This window comes from Phocoena sinus, chromosome X, assembly GCF_008692025.1.
Source record: "Phocoena sinus isolate mPhoSin1 chromosome X, mPhoSin1.pri, whole genome shotgun sequence".
NCBI classification, from domain to species: Eukaryota; Metazoa; Chordata; class Mammalia; order Artiodactyla; family Phocoenidae; genus Phocoena; species Phocoena sinus.
The window spans coordinates 85,659,540-85,673,330 of NC_045784.1; the positions used below are offsets into that span (position 1 = coordinate 85,659,540).

A 13,791-nucleotide genomic window follows, 5' to 3' on the forward strand; every position below is an offset into this window, starting at 1 on the left:
GTATTGGGCCACAAATGTTCTGTCAGCCATCACTTCACCTAAGAGTTAGCAAACTGCTGCAGGGGGAGGGAGCTTGGGAAGTAAAATCAGGCCAGAGCAGACTTTCTCCTGCCCCTCCAACTAGCTCATGGGCAACAGTCTCTCTCCTTACTGAGCCTCCAGTTCTCATAGCAAAAAGGGAGCCAATGCTGCCCCTTCCTCAGAGAAACCCCCAGTTCGTGATCTAGGAAACCTCAGAACCACCAACTATAAACTAAATCAGGGAGAAGGAAAAAAGACAGCCTCAGCCTCATGTATTAACTTACTCAGACACCCACTTTGAAGAGATGGCCACAGAGCAGGTGAGAGCTACAGCAGCACAAAGGCTAGCCTTAAGGGTCAGGCCTGCAAGGAAATGTGGGCTATTTGAGCTCTTGGGAAGCAGAGCCACACTCAGACTCCCTGCTCTGGCTTTGGCCGCACTCAAGCGTGCATCAGTGTTTGAAAGAAAAGCGCTCTTCCCCAGGCTGCTGGGAACCTTCTTTTCTACTCTCTTGGAACCCAGTGTCATGGTTAAGACTCAGCAGCCATTCACCTTCCACTTTCCCCAGGGGTTCACTGGCGGGAAATTAGAGGGGAGAAGGAAGCAGGCTAGGTGGAGAGGCAGAGCTAAAATGCTCGAGCACTCACTATGTGCCAGGTGCTGTTCTAAACACTCTCAATTGCCTGAAATCTTCACAAGAACCCTGTAAGGTAGGTCCTGTTATGAGGTCCATTTCACAGATGCAGGGATGGAAGCACAGGGAGGTTAGGCAACTTGCCTAAGATCACACAGCTCAGAAGTGGCAGAGTCGGGATTTAAACCCCAGCAGCCTGGCTCCAGAGTCAGTGTTCCTAAACACAATGTTATACTGCCTCTACTTCTTTTTCTACTTTTCATTTAAAGACAGCTGACAGCTCTAAGTAAGGAGAAAGGTTTTATCTTCTGTAATCCCACTCAGACAGAACACTCAGAGTGTGCCCAGGAGGAAAGAGGGAAAAGAAAAGCTCTCAACCCAAGAAAACACTCTCCCAAGCAGAGTGATGGGATGGAAATTGAGAGCCCAGGACCGATGGGGTAGTAGTGAGTCACAGAGAAGCTGTTATACTGGGCGGTTAGTGGAAATCTCATTTGTAAAATGCAAAATTAAAAGGCAGTTTCTGGGTGGAATGGGACATGGAGGAAATGATCAAACTTGGAGCACAAAGGTCCCTTCTCCCACTTCCCTCCAGAGAAATACAGGAGCTCTGAAAGGCAGGAAGCAAGTTATGGGCAGAAGGCAAAATACAATGAGTTAATGTGGGAGAGCTCCAATCAGACAGGGTCTGTGGTTCCAGGGGCAAAGATTGCACATCAGGCAAAATGAATGCCCTTCCTTGTCTTTATTACTAACACTTCATGTGGCAAGCCAGGGCACGCCAGAGGGTCAAAGGCCCAAGTGATAACACGAGGAGGCTCACTGCCTCTCAAGCAGAGTTCCCACCTGGGCCTGACTCTTGCATATAAATGCTCCTCTAGCTTAAAAAAAAATGAGAAGCTTTTGTTTTGTTTCATTTTATTGAGTACAAATCAATCTTGCTTTCTTTCGGTCAAGTTTTACGGCTATGAGTAAAGTCAGCATTATGAGTCAGGAAATCCCAACTCCTAAAACAGGGGAAGGAGACAGCAGTGGGATCAGTCTGACAGCCAGACCCAAAGGGGTTAGGGAAGGGCATTTGATCAGTCTGACAGCCAGACCCTGTACTACTTGTTTCTGTGTTTCTCTCTGCTCCTTCTTTGCCCCGAACACTCCTCCTTTCCCCTCTCCTTCCCTTCCCCTGCCCCCTCCCCCCATACAAGCTATTCCGTCAGTCAGCTGACTAGGTAACATCCAAAGCATTCTGATTGTCCTACCCCGTAAATGAAACTTATTTCTTTGAGATATTTTAGAAGAGAGGAGTCACCCCTTTCTTTGAATCTTGGCCCATGCCTCACAGGAGACAGCATGGTCCTGTAGCGTCAGACCTTGATTCACTTCCCAGCTTTATGCATGATAGTGGGCTTGACTTTCCTCACCTGTAAAAAGGCAAGGTTTCCTATTTCATAAGGTGCTTGGAGAAATGAAGGAAATAATATATGCCTAGCAGAAAGCTTTGTACACAAAAGGCATTCAATATATTTTAATACCCTTTTATACAAGAGGTCAAAAATCACCTGGGCTCTACCTAGAAACCCAGAGCCTTATTTCTGAGATGGGTTACTTGGTATCTGGGTTATTTATCTCTCAAAACTGAATAGTGGTAGTAGGAGCGAAGGAAAAGGCCCTACCTCCTAGAGAAGGTGAAGGATCCAGAAAGAAACAGCAGGGGATGTCTTCCCTTCCCTGTGCACTTTTCTCTCCTTCCTGCAGTTGCAGAGGTGGGATGCGGGTGGCTACAAAGGTAAAAGAGGAGTTTCCCTTGGTACTTTAGAGAGAGAAAGAAAAGTGTTAGCACTTTTAAGATGGGTTCTCATTCTCTCCCTCAATACCAAACACAGAGGTCAATGGATCAGAGCTCAGCAGAGCTATCAGGCACCAATGTGGGGACAGGGAAATTTTCTTCAAGTGAGCACAGTATGGTTAGGGAAGGGCATTTGTCACTTTGGTTCTTATCCTTCAAGCCACATGAAAAGCAACAACAGTAAGTCAGGACATCAGAGACAAAAGCATCTATAAGACTACCAAATGCAAACGCTTGACAAGGAAGAAAGCTTTATTGAAGCACACACACATTTCAGGGGGTGGAGAACAAAGGAGCAAGTGACAGTCCAGGATCCCAAGTTATGCCTTCCATTACAATATCAATCCACACCGAATAAACCTTTTTAAAACACTCTTCCGTTCACTTCACACATACAACAGAAACTGCAGTGGCCACCTTCAATCCAGTAGCCTTATAGGACAGTCCGCTAGCAGTCAACTCTACTGAAAGGGATTTCTTCTCCGGTACAGACTCCTTTTACAAATGACTTTGTGAAGATAAAACTGTGAGAATAAGAAGGTCAGTTTGGGAGAGTGAGTTTCAGAAAATGAACCTTAGATCACTAGACCCTTCTTAGAAAGGTCTCAACCCACCACACCCAGGTTACATCTAGGTCAACTTTAGGAAACAAGAGAAAAAATAGGAACTGAAACCACTTCAAGAAGGAAGTCAGAAAACCTGGGAGATTCTCTGAACACACTCTCTTGGACACTAACAGTGCCCAGCCTGGAGAAACACTGGACTGGTTTAGACCATACGTGGCCATTCTGGCTGACAAAACAGTATGTAGACCCTATTCTGGGTGGTAACATATGGCGAACACAAACGCTAAGAAAAGTGTGGTACGTGAGAGTGAAGATGTCTTGTCTTTCATTAGAGAAATTAGGAGCTCTTTAACAACTGTTGTATCAGTTTAAAATGCAAAGAATTCAGCATGGGCTGGGAGATACTCAGTCACTTGTCCTCAGGGACAACTGAGAAGCCCTTACTGGGCATGCCCATGACCCAGTCCAAAGGCCATTATCTAATTAAAGTGCTCTTCTAAAGCAGCTCTGTTATAAGGGTTCTCCAAAGGTCTAGGGAAGGTTTTCAGAACTGGAAGCAACTTAGACATTTTCTTAGCATTTCCAAGAAAAGCATTCGACCCAAGCAAGGTGGAAACTGCTACAAACAAGAAGAGTTAAAAGCCAAGTTCCAGAAATGTGTCAAGGTAGAAATGGAGTTAAAAGCATAAATTGGAGAAGGAGGGATGGACCTACTCACCTCTCTCCCATCTTCTGTCTTCCACCCCATCTTCTGTAACCCACCCCTGCTTCCCGGAGCCTTGGCCTCAGACCAGGCACACCTTGAAACACAGACCAGTATGAGTGCCAAAGGCAGCCGGGGCTTCCTGGGGAAGGAAGAACCAGGATAGCAAGACAGGTGATAAAAAGTTGTTTTAAAAGATAAGTTAATTAAATCTCATAAAGATATAAGAAACATGGACTCTGAAAATATATAGTAGTTTATGCACAAATAAAAACATTTTGAAGAGACGCTTATTTTCGAGCCTGCTTTAAAAAGGGATAGTCTACATCACTCTAGCATAATGAGATTTGTAGAAATACACGTTTACACACACACACACACACACACACACACACACACACACACACACTAAATTATAAATCTTCACCCTTGGTTTCTTTGCTTCCTCTGACTTGCCCTAGACAAGGTTGGACCTGCAGAGGATAGGGGCTCACAAGCCCAGCTTCTGCTTGGCCATCGAGGAACGGAGCTGCAGAGTCCCTTCCGCCCAAGACCCTGGGTACTGTCGCATCTTCTGCCATAGGCTTACTTCTTCCCCAGTCGAGTCCATCCAGTCCACCACTTCCCCATTACTGATCCCTAAGGAGAAACACCAGAGGAGGCTGAACAGGGACCCCATTCCTCAGCCTACTGAGAAATATGGGTTATGCATTAAGGATAGCACCCCATAAAAGACAGTGCGCTATGAAGATGGGCTGATGGGGACAGCGGTCTGAGAATGGCTCCCTGTTGATTTTGCACAGCTATTTCTGTGCTCTTGAGACTCCGTCAAGAGACTTAAAGTTGATGAAATGAGACTCGAAACAGCACACGGTAGCTCGAGACTTCTTATTCTAAGGCTGTTACAGCTATAGCCCTTCTGTTATTGCCAACTTGACAACGGAAGGGAAGGGAGGGGAGGGGAAAGGAGGGGAGGGGAGGGAGGGAGGAAGAGAGGGGGAGAGGGAGGAAAGAAAGAGGGAAGAAAGGAGGGAGGGAGGGAGGGAGGAAAGGAGGGGGGGAGGGGGGGAGGGAGGGAGGGAGGGAGGGAGGGAGGGAGGAAGGAAGGAAGGAAGGAAGGAAGGAAGGAAGGAAGGAAGGAAGGAAGCTGAACACCTTTATTTTCTGGCTGTAGACTCCAGGCTTGAAGTTCAGATCATATGGGGCCTCATTTCTATTCTCTTGTATATTCATTCATTCGACAAACATTTATCAAGTGCCTACTGTGTACCAAGTACTATTCTAGGCTCTGGAGATACAGTAGTAAACAAAGCAGAAAGAGTCCTGCCCACAGGCAGCTTACATTTGAATATAGAAGACAGAAAATACACAAGTAAATCAACAAGAGTATTCCAGATAGTGAGGTAAGTGTCATGAAGCAAATAAACAGGGTGACTTGTAGTACCTAGATCAAGGCCTCGCTTAGATTAAGTGATCTGAGGGCCCCTCTGAGAAGGAGACATATAGTCAGGAGCTGAAGGGCTGGAAGGAACTAGCCTTCCCAGACAGAGGGAGCACTAATTGCAGAGGTTATAAAGTGGGGAGAAGTTTGGTATACTTGGAGAAAAGAAAGCAAGTCATTGTGTTTGGAGCATAGTGAGCAAGTAGTACTATATGATGGATCATAAAGGAACAGAGGGTCTAGACACAGGGGCCTATTGGCATGGTGAGAACTTTGGATTGCTTTCTAAGTGCAGTAGGAGCCCCTGAAGTGTTTGAAGTAGGGGACTGACATGAACTGGCTTACATGTGTAAGAACATCATTCTAGATGCTTTGTGTTAAATGCTTTGTATGAATTATTAATATGCAAGTAATATTTACAGCCACAGGAATGCAGAGACTGTAGAGAAAGAAAGGAGAATTCAAGACTAAGCCTTGAGAGCACCAATATTTAGAGTTTGGGTAGAGAATGAGGATGTCCCAAAGAAAAGTGTGGTGTCAAGAGAAGCAAAGTATTTCAAGAAAAAGGGAGTGAGTGATCAGCTATGCTAAATAGCATGAAAATTCTAGGATGATGAAAACAAAATTTTGGCATAAGCAGTTACTCAGTGGAATGGTGGGACAGAAGTCAGATCACAGTGGATTGAAGACTAAAGGAGAGCTGAGGCCATGGAAACCACTCTTTAAGAAATCAGAGGGGAGACGTGGGGTCAAGGGAAGGTTTGTTTCTGTTTATTAAGACTGGAAATACCAGAGTATATGTACTTTCTCCTCCAATAGGGAGGTAGAGAGAATAAAACTGGTCAGATAGGATAGATAGGAGATTCCAGAAGTAAGGTCACTGAGAAGGAGAGGGTGTGATCTAGAACACTTGGAAAGAGCTTGGCCCTTGCTAGGAAGGACCCTTCTTTCATGTAACAGGATGGAAGGTGGAAATCAGAGGTACAGATATATGTAGGTTTTTATATGTTTTCGGTGGGAAGATGATGGCATTCCTGGAAATCAGGGTCCCATTTACCTGTACACATGAAAGTGCAGGAGCTCAGCCTCCCCCCAGCTCTGCACATAATAGGCCCTCAGTAAAAACTGGCTGAATGTTAACTGAAAGAAGACAACTCCTGACATAGTGGAGCTGTGTAGGGAGGGTGATGGGTCTATTCAGAGTGAAATATCTAAGAGGCCTTGAAGACAGTGAGGGTGGGGGAGAGGTTCTCACCAGTGCCAACACCCAGCCTGACTCCGCCCAGGAAGTCATTGCTGGCCAGGGGCTCCCGGTCCCACACAGTCAGTTCCAGGCACATGTGTTGGAGATCTTCCAGCCTCACACCATTGTAGACAAATGTATGGTTGTAGTGGGGATTCAGGGTCTTCTTCATCACAGGAGTTTTACGCTTACTGGCCTTGTTCCTCATGGGAAGGAGGTATCTGGCAGAGGGTGCGGAGGAATCAACAACCTACTCAAAGCTGGCAATATCTATCTAAATTTCCCTTTCCCCTCCCACAGGCCTAGCCCAGGAAGTTGAGTCAGCACTCAGATCCGAGGACACACTCTCCCTCCTCTGAATCTGCTGAAGCATAGTTCCTACCACCTCCACTAGATCATTCACCCGATTCAATTCCTTTTACCTGGAGAGAAAATTAATACAATATTATTAGGGAGCTATTGTCTATATGCCATCAAAAATAGGTTTTGAATATTTGGTTCCACTTCTATTGGGAAAAGTCCTGTTTAATAAAAACAACAGTAATAAGCATAGGCATAGCCAGACATGATTTGCTAGAGAACTTAAGTCAGTAGGTTGAGCTGTAACTTGGGGAAAGCTGCCATTGCTTAAATATTGTGGGGAACAAAGTCCTGAGTCCCCAGGTCTTGACAGTCAGGGAACACAGATTTTTATTCAGGATTAATTAAGAGCATAAATCTATAACAAAGGAAAAGTCAGACCTAACTGTCTACCACCCTCCTTTTTGGAAATCAACACTACAGCCCAGCCCAAACTGAGCTCAGACCAGTGGAAACGTGGTAGCGGAGGTTGTGCCATTACCTAATTTCAGGAACAAGTTGGTTGCTGGAGGTGGCAGGACACACAGGGATAATATCTACAGAGAAAGGTTAAATTGGGTTCCTCTCTTAACTCTCATGTCCTGAAACTGGTTAGTTTGGTGCTGGTCCAGGGACTCACCCCTTCACAAAGCTGTCTGAAGTCCCTCCTGATTTGGCAGCTGTCAGATTCTTGGCTTCCTTGATCCACACCTGGAGCTCTCCCCCTTCCCCACCTGTACCTGGAAGGGATGTCAGACATAGCAAGTGAGTTCTGACACCTCCACATTTCTCTCAAGCTTTATCTACATAGCACTTCCTCTCCTTGTTCCTGAAGACAGCAACTGCCATGATAAGTGGACCACACCTGTCTTGTATTCTCAGTACCTAGCACAGCACCTAACAGCGAGAAATAGGTGCTCAAGTCATAACAATAGCAACAAAGGCTTATTGAAAACTGGCTATGTGCCTGATTCAACATTAAGCATTTATTCCTCAAAACAACCATATGAGATATATACCATCATTCTCCTCATTTTACAGATGAGAAAATTGAGGCATAGAGAAATAAAGTTTCCTGATGTTTGCTGAATGATTGAAAAAAGGGAACTCCACCACTTGTGTTCTGGATCCCATCCCCACATCAACAAGACTCATCAGGCATCATCAATTTCAATCCCCACCTCCCATTTTTTTTTTTTTTTTTTTTTTTTTTTTTTTATGCGTTACGCGGGCCTCTCACTGCTGTGGCCCCTCCCGTTGCGGAGGACAGGCTCCGGACGCGCAGGCCCAGCGGCCATGGCTCACGGGCCCAGCCGCTCCGCGGCATGTGGGATCCTCCCAGACCGGGGCACGAACCCGTGTCCCCTGCATCGGCAGGCAGACTCTCAACCACTGCGCCACCAGGGAAGCCCCCCCACCTCCCATTTTTAATATCTCATTCTCTACTGGTCCCATCCTCTCAGTCTAAATATATGCTAATCTCACCTCTGGCTTTAAAAAATCCTTTTAAAAGTAAATTTCCCTTCAACCTTATCTCCTATTCAAGCTGTCCTCCCTGGCTCTCCTTTCTTTCACCATCAATTATCCTGGAAAAAAAGAGTCCACACTCACTGCCTCTACTTCTTTGCCTCATTCACTCAACCTAGTTTCTAGTGAAATCTGGCATCTGCTTCCACTGATCCACTGAAAATGTAATCTAATGCCGATAAGCTGTGTCTTCTCATTGGGCCCGACATGCCAGTGGTATTTCAATACTGTTGACAACACCCACTCCCTTCTTCAAGCTCTCTCCCGGCATTGCTCTCCCCTGATAAGCCTCCACCTCACTGGCTTCTCTTCCCATCTTCATTCTCTAAAGTGTTCCCTTCTGGTTCTATCCTTGCCTCTCTTCTCTAGTTATCCTGCACACCCTCCTTGGGAATCTCACTGACTTCCCCAAATCCTATAGATTAGACTTTGCTGCAGGTAACTTTTTAAGAACTTGGCTTCCCGTTGCCAAAGTGTCAAGTTCAACTCCTTACCATTACATTCATGGCCCTTTTCAGCTAGGCTGCAGCCTCATCAACAATTCCAGCCCTACTTCCACATCTATATACCATAATTGTAGCCCCACTCAACTAAGGAGTTCACTGCCTCACACTTACATACAACCCCCCATTTACCATGCCTTTTTCAAACCTTTGCTCATGCTATCTCCTCTTCTGGAAACGCTCTTCTCACCCCATCCTCTTCTTTTTCTTCCTGGTAAAGTCTTAAGTCCAGTATCATCATTACTTCCTCTTTAAAATTCTCCCAAATATAACCAGACAGAATTCATCACTGCCTTATCTGTGTTCCTTTAGCAGATGACTATATTACTTTCTAAAATAAACTGTGCAAGGGAGGGCAAATATAGTGTCTTATTCACCTACATATCCACAGTCACTATGCCTGGTGTGTTGATTTACTCTTCCTCAGCCTTCAACTTCCTGTCCCTTATACTTATACACCACCCTTTCCAACCACCCTCTCTCAGTCCTGAAGTTTCTGTTCTGTTCTGACCTCTTAGTAGCCTGTCAGAGCTGGACCAAGACCAAGTTAGTTTAATGGCATCAAAAGCAAAACAAAACAACAACATAAAAACAAAAAAGGGACTCCAACTCTTAAGGCATTCCCTTCTGGTTGAAAAACAGAAATGGCTTACTTAGTAAAGGAATCTTCCCTAGAAAATGATCCAGTGTGCATCGTAATCTGGCCTCTCCAATAGTGCTAGCCACTAGCCAGCACCACCTCGCACAGATCTTGTGCAGAAAACTAAGAGCTAAATCCAGGGCCCCAAAGAAAACTCACTCTTCTTCCGGTCACCTCCAACAGGGAGTTTGGAGGCTGGGATGTATTTCAATGATACCACCAACTCGCCTTTGTGTGACGGCAAGCCAGTCGAGGACTCAGCACTGATCTGAAACACAGGGAAACCCAATAGGTCAAGCTGGGCTGTTCAGGAGTTGTTGAGACCTCTCGCTGAGGAGATTCTAAAATTACCCCCAAGAACAGTTTCACAGCATAAAAGGATCCTTCTCCTTATGAATACCATCCACGATCCCTAGGCCATGGCAGCCACAGGATTCTAAGGCAGTTTCTTCCGAAGGAGCTGAGGAAGAACTAACAAAGAGTCTTCCGCAATGCCTACTATTTTGCTACTTTGGGGATACCATTACTAGATTCCAAATACCCTCAAAGGTCTGCCAGCAAAGTTGCCATACAAACTGACAGGGGACTGACACCATGACAAAGAATCTTGCTACCAACATTGTTAGTGATAGCCCCAAAGTGGAAACAACCTAAATGTCAATCAATACAGGAAAGGTTAAATGAGTGATTTTAATGCCATTGTATGGCATATGGTGTGCAATCATCAAAAAGGATGCAGTGAAACTCTACACACTGACATATAGAAAGATATCCAAGATGTACTGTTAAGTCAACAGGGCAAGATGCAGAAAAAGCATCCCACTTATATTAAAATATATTCATATTTGTATATGTAAATATATATGTATGTAAATAATGATTATTATCATTATCACTCATATAGTACTTACTATGTGCCAGGTACTGTTATAGTATTTTAATTATATCATTTTGTTTAATCCTCAAGATAGTCCCTATGACATGAGTACAATTATCCCCATTTTACAGATTATGAAACAGAGGAACAGAGAAGTTAAGTAACTTGCCCAAGGTCACCCAGTAATTGGCAGAGCCAGGATTCAAATTCAGACAGACTGGTCCCAGAATCCATGGTTTTAAGCACTATACTACACTGCATAGAAAAACCCAGAAGCATACAGACATAACACCTGTATCTTCTAAGGAGGGGAGTAGAATGGGGAAAGGAAAGAGGGCTTTCACTTTTTACTCTGTCTATATTGATAGTGTCTTTTTAATGAGAATGGCATGTATCACTTGTATGATTTTCAAAGATAAAAAGTCTTTTTTAAAAGAGAGCTTGCAAAGATTTGAGGGCTAGGTGAAACTCTGTTACAAGGACTTGAATATGCCACAATTTTTAATGTTACATTTGTTTAGGTTACTTTTGATTAATGACTGCATCTACCACTAGAATCTAAATGCCAGGAGGACAGGAATCAAGCCTTTTTGTTGTTGTTCATCCTAGTATGCCCAACACTTAGCAATGTACCTGGCACATAGTAGATGCTCCACAAATATTTCCTGAATGAATGCAAGAGTGAATGAGTGGATATGTGGGATGAGCAGCAAGTGGCCGTGGGCAGCAGGACTGCTTCACTCTACTGGCTCTCTCAGCATGGCTCTGTCCCTTATGCCTTGGTACCCAGAGCATGAGCTGGTGCAGATCAGAGGTGCTCTTTCACTGCCCGTGTTCACTGGGGCTCCTCTAACCTAAGGCCTCAACTCTGAGCACGGCAATGCAAGGAAGGTATAATCCCCACTGGTTTGGAAAAATGCACCACATACCCAGAATGCACAGAAGTGTAGTGTATGGGAGAGACACAGAAGAACAGGGAGGTGGATGCCAGGAAGAGAAAACTGAATGGGAGCAAACGGATCACTAGGGCAAAAAAAGAAAAATCAGAGACAATAAATGTAGAATGTTTTCAGTTAAAATAGATATGTAACACTGGAGTGGTCTTTTTGTTGTTTATAAAATGTCTACACAATTTATTAGTCTCTAGATTGTGAACTTTAGTGGACTCTTAAAAGTTGGAGTTTAGCCTTAGCTGGAAATTGGCGTATTTGTTTCAGTAGCATATTTTCATTCTGGCTCAAAATAATTGCAAAGAGCAAACAGCTCCATTATAGTGCAGGTTTTTCTTTTTATATAAGACATTTTTTTTATTGGCAGTAGTTCATGATGGCTTACAGTGACATTTCCAATATAATTATATCAACTGTAGGCCCAGAGAGAATATCTTATATGCCAAATGCTTCAGAAATTCTAAATTTCTAATAATATGCTATAGTTTGGTGATAACTGCTTTCCTAGGGACATTTTTAATATTGCTACTATTTTTTGGAGGGAAGTAGCTATCAAAATACTGGATGTACATTTCCTTTGACTCAGCAATTTCACCACCAGAAACTTCTCCTACAGTTACACTCACAAAAGAGGATCAAGATATATTATAGCATAGTTTTAATAGCAAAAAAAGAGGCATACCCATTGGTGGGGGGATTGTAAATAAATTATAATATAGGTACATGAAGAATACTATCCAGCAGTTAAAATGAGATAAATCTGTAAGTGATGGCATAGAAAAATGTCCATGGTAAATGACACATTGTTAAATGAAAAGTCAAGATATATATACACAATGATAAGAGCCCATTCGTGTAAAAAGGAAAAATGTAAATCCATATGTATATATATAACTGTGCTGCTTAATACAAAATTTCTATAAAGATATCCAAGTAGTTGATAACAGTAGTATTTCTATGGAATGGAAATAACCTATTTTTCTTTTTATACACTTCCATGTTGTTTTAATTTTGAATCGTGCACATAAATCCTTTTATTCTTAATGTTCTTGATAAGCAATATACGTAGACCTGATAAAAAAGTTCAAACGTTATAAAAGGGCATATAGAGAAAACTAAACCTTCCCACCTCAGTCTCTCTTCCTAGAGGCAGCCACTACTACTAGTTTCATGTCCATCTTTCCAAAGGCATTCTATGTAACATGTACTATTTTTAGCATTGAAAATGCTAGTGTAAAAAAAGTTTTACAGAAGAACCTTGCCATTGAACAGTTCTGATAATCAAGAAGTCCTAACTCTGTTTTAGCATTTCATCTTAACCAGAGTGACAGTAACCTACTGAATGTCTTTTATGTGCCAGGCACTGATTGGTATTCTGTATATGACCCTGCAGAAGAGCAATATTATTATCATTTCCACTTTAAAGGTGAAGGAACTAAGGCCCACAGAAGTTAGGTGACTTACCTAAGTTATCTTTTTCTTTTATTTCTTAAATATTGATTTATTTATTTAGGCTATGCTGGGTCTTAGTTGTGGCACTCGGGATCTTCACTGAGGCATGTTGGATCTTTTAGTTGCGGCATGTGGGATCTTTTAGTTGTGACATGCAGGCTCATAGTTGCGGCATGCGGACTCTTAGTTGCAGCAGGTAACCTCTTAGTTGCGGCATGCATGTGGGATCTAGTTCCCTGACCAGGATCAAACCCAGGCCCCATGAATTGGGAGCGTGGAGTCTTACCACTGGACCACCAGGGAAGTCCTATAAGTTACCTTTAATTTAGGTGATTTACCTAGCTGGTAAATCACAGGGCCTGGATTCAAATCCAGGTCTGCACTCAGATCCCAGGTACTATTACGCACACTGCCACACTCTCACCCGAGATGCCATCTCCAAAGTAAAACTGTCCCTGGCTTGTGTGACCAAGAGCACAGCAATTGGAACTCCGTGAATTGCTTTACTTCCCACTTCTTTAGTGAAAAGGGTAGTTTGGAAAACCAGTGCAGATTAGGATACACCCAAAAAGTTAGCTTGGAGAAGAGGCACAAGTTAGGACGTTAGGATACGCCCAGACTCTGGAAGATCAGGAGGCAAAGCTTGGCACACATATGAAAGACTTCAAAGGAAAACCATGGCATCTGAAATTACTGTTAAACTCAGTAACCCCAGCAGGGTGTGCTAGAACTCCACAGACTGCATTCAAAACTGTCCCAGCAGAAGTCACTGCAGGCAATTCTACCTCAGATCCAAACTCTGTAAGGAGTTGTTAAAGCAGACTACCTTTCCATGTAAAGGTAGGCAATGATCCAGTTTCTTATCAAGCTTCCAGGAATCCATCTGGACCTCTGCCTCTCCAAGGAAAGTGTTTCTGCCAAAACGACCATGATGCCAAACCGAGAACTGCAGAGTCCTCTGGGACAGGAGAGATTCTGGGATCTCATACTGTGAAAGGAAAGAAGAAGCCCAAGATGATTAGTTCACGGTAATTCCTCAGAAAAAGATTAC

The 13,791-nt window shown here is 43.6% G+C and overlaps 1 protein-coding gene across 5 annotated transcripts in view; it reads right to left on the minus strand.

Moving 5' to 3' along the window:
• Nucleotides 1-2,733: 2,733 nt before the first annotated feature.
• The window catches only part of SYTL4 (synaptotagmin like 4), a 73,188-nt gene continuing 62,130 nt past the window's right edge, over nt 2,734-13,791 (minus strand). For 3 of the 5 annotated variants that reach the window (XM_032620305.1, XM_032620303.1, XM_032620304.1), the window contains 5 exons: nt 13,567-13,728; nt 9,621-9,729; nt 7,432-7,531; nt 6,465-6,673; nt 2,734-4,407 (listed from right to left, as the gene is read on the minus strand). In XM_032620305.1, coding sequence (XP_032476196.1) covers nt 4,259-4,407; nt 6,465-6,673; nt 7,432-7,531; nt 9,621-9,729; nt 13,567-13,728 — 729 coding nt within the window. In that variant the 3' untranslated portion in view covers nt 2,734-4,258. Of the gene's footprint in view, nt 4,408-6,464; nt 7,349-7,431; nt 7,532-9,620; nt 9,730-13,566; nt 13,729-13,791 lie in introns of those variants that run through there. The other 2 variants (XR_004348110.1, XM_032620306.1) reach the window with 2 other exon arrangements.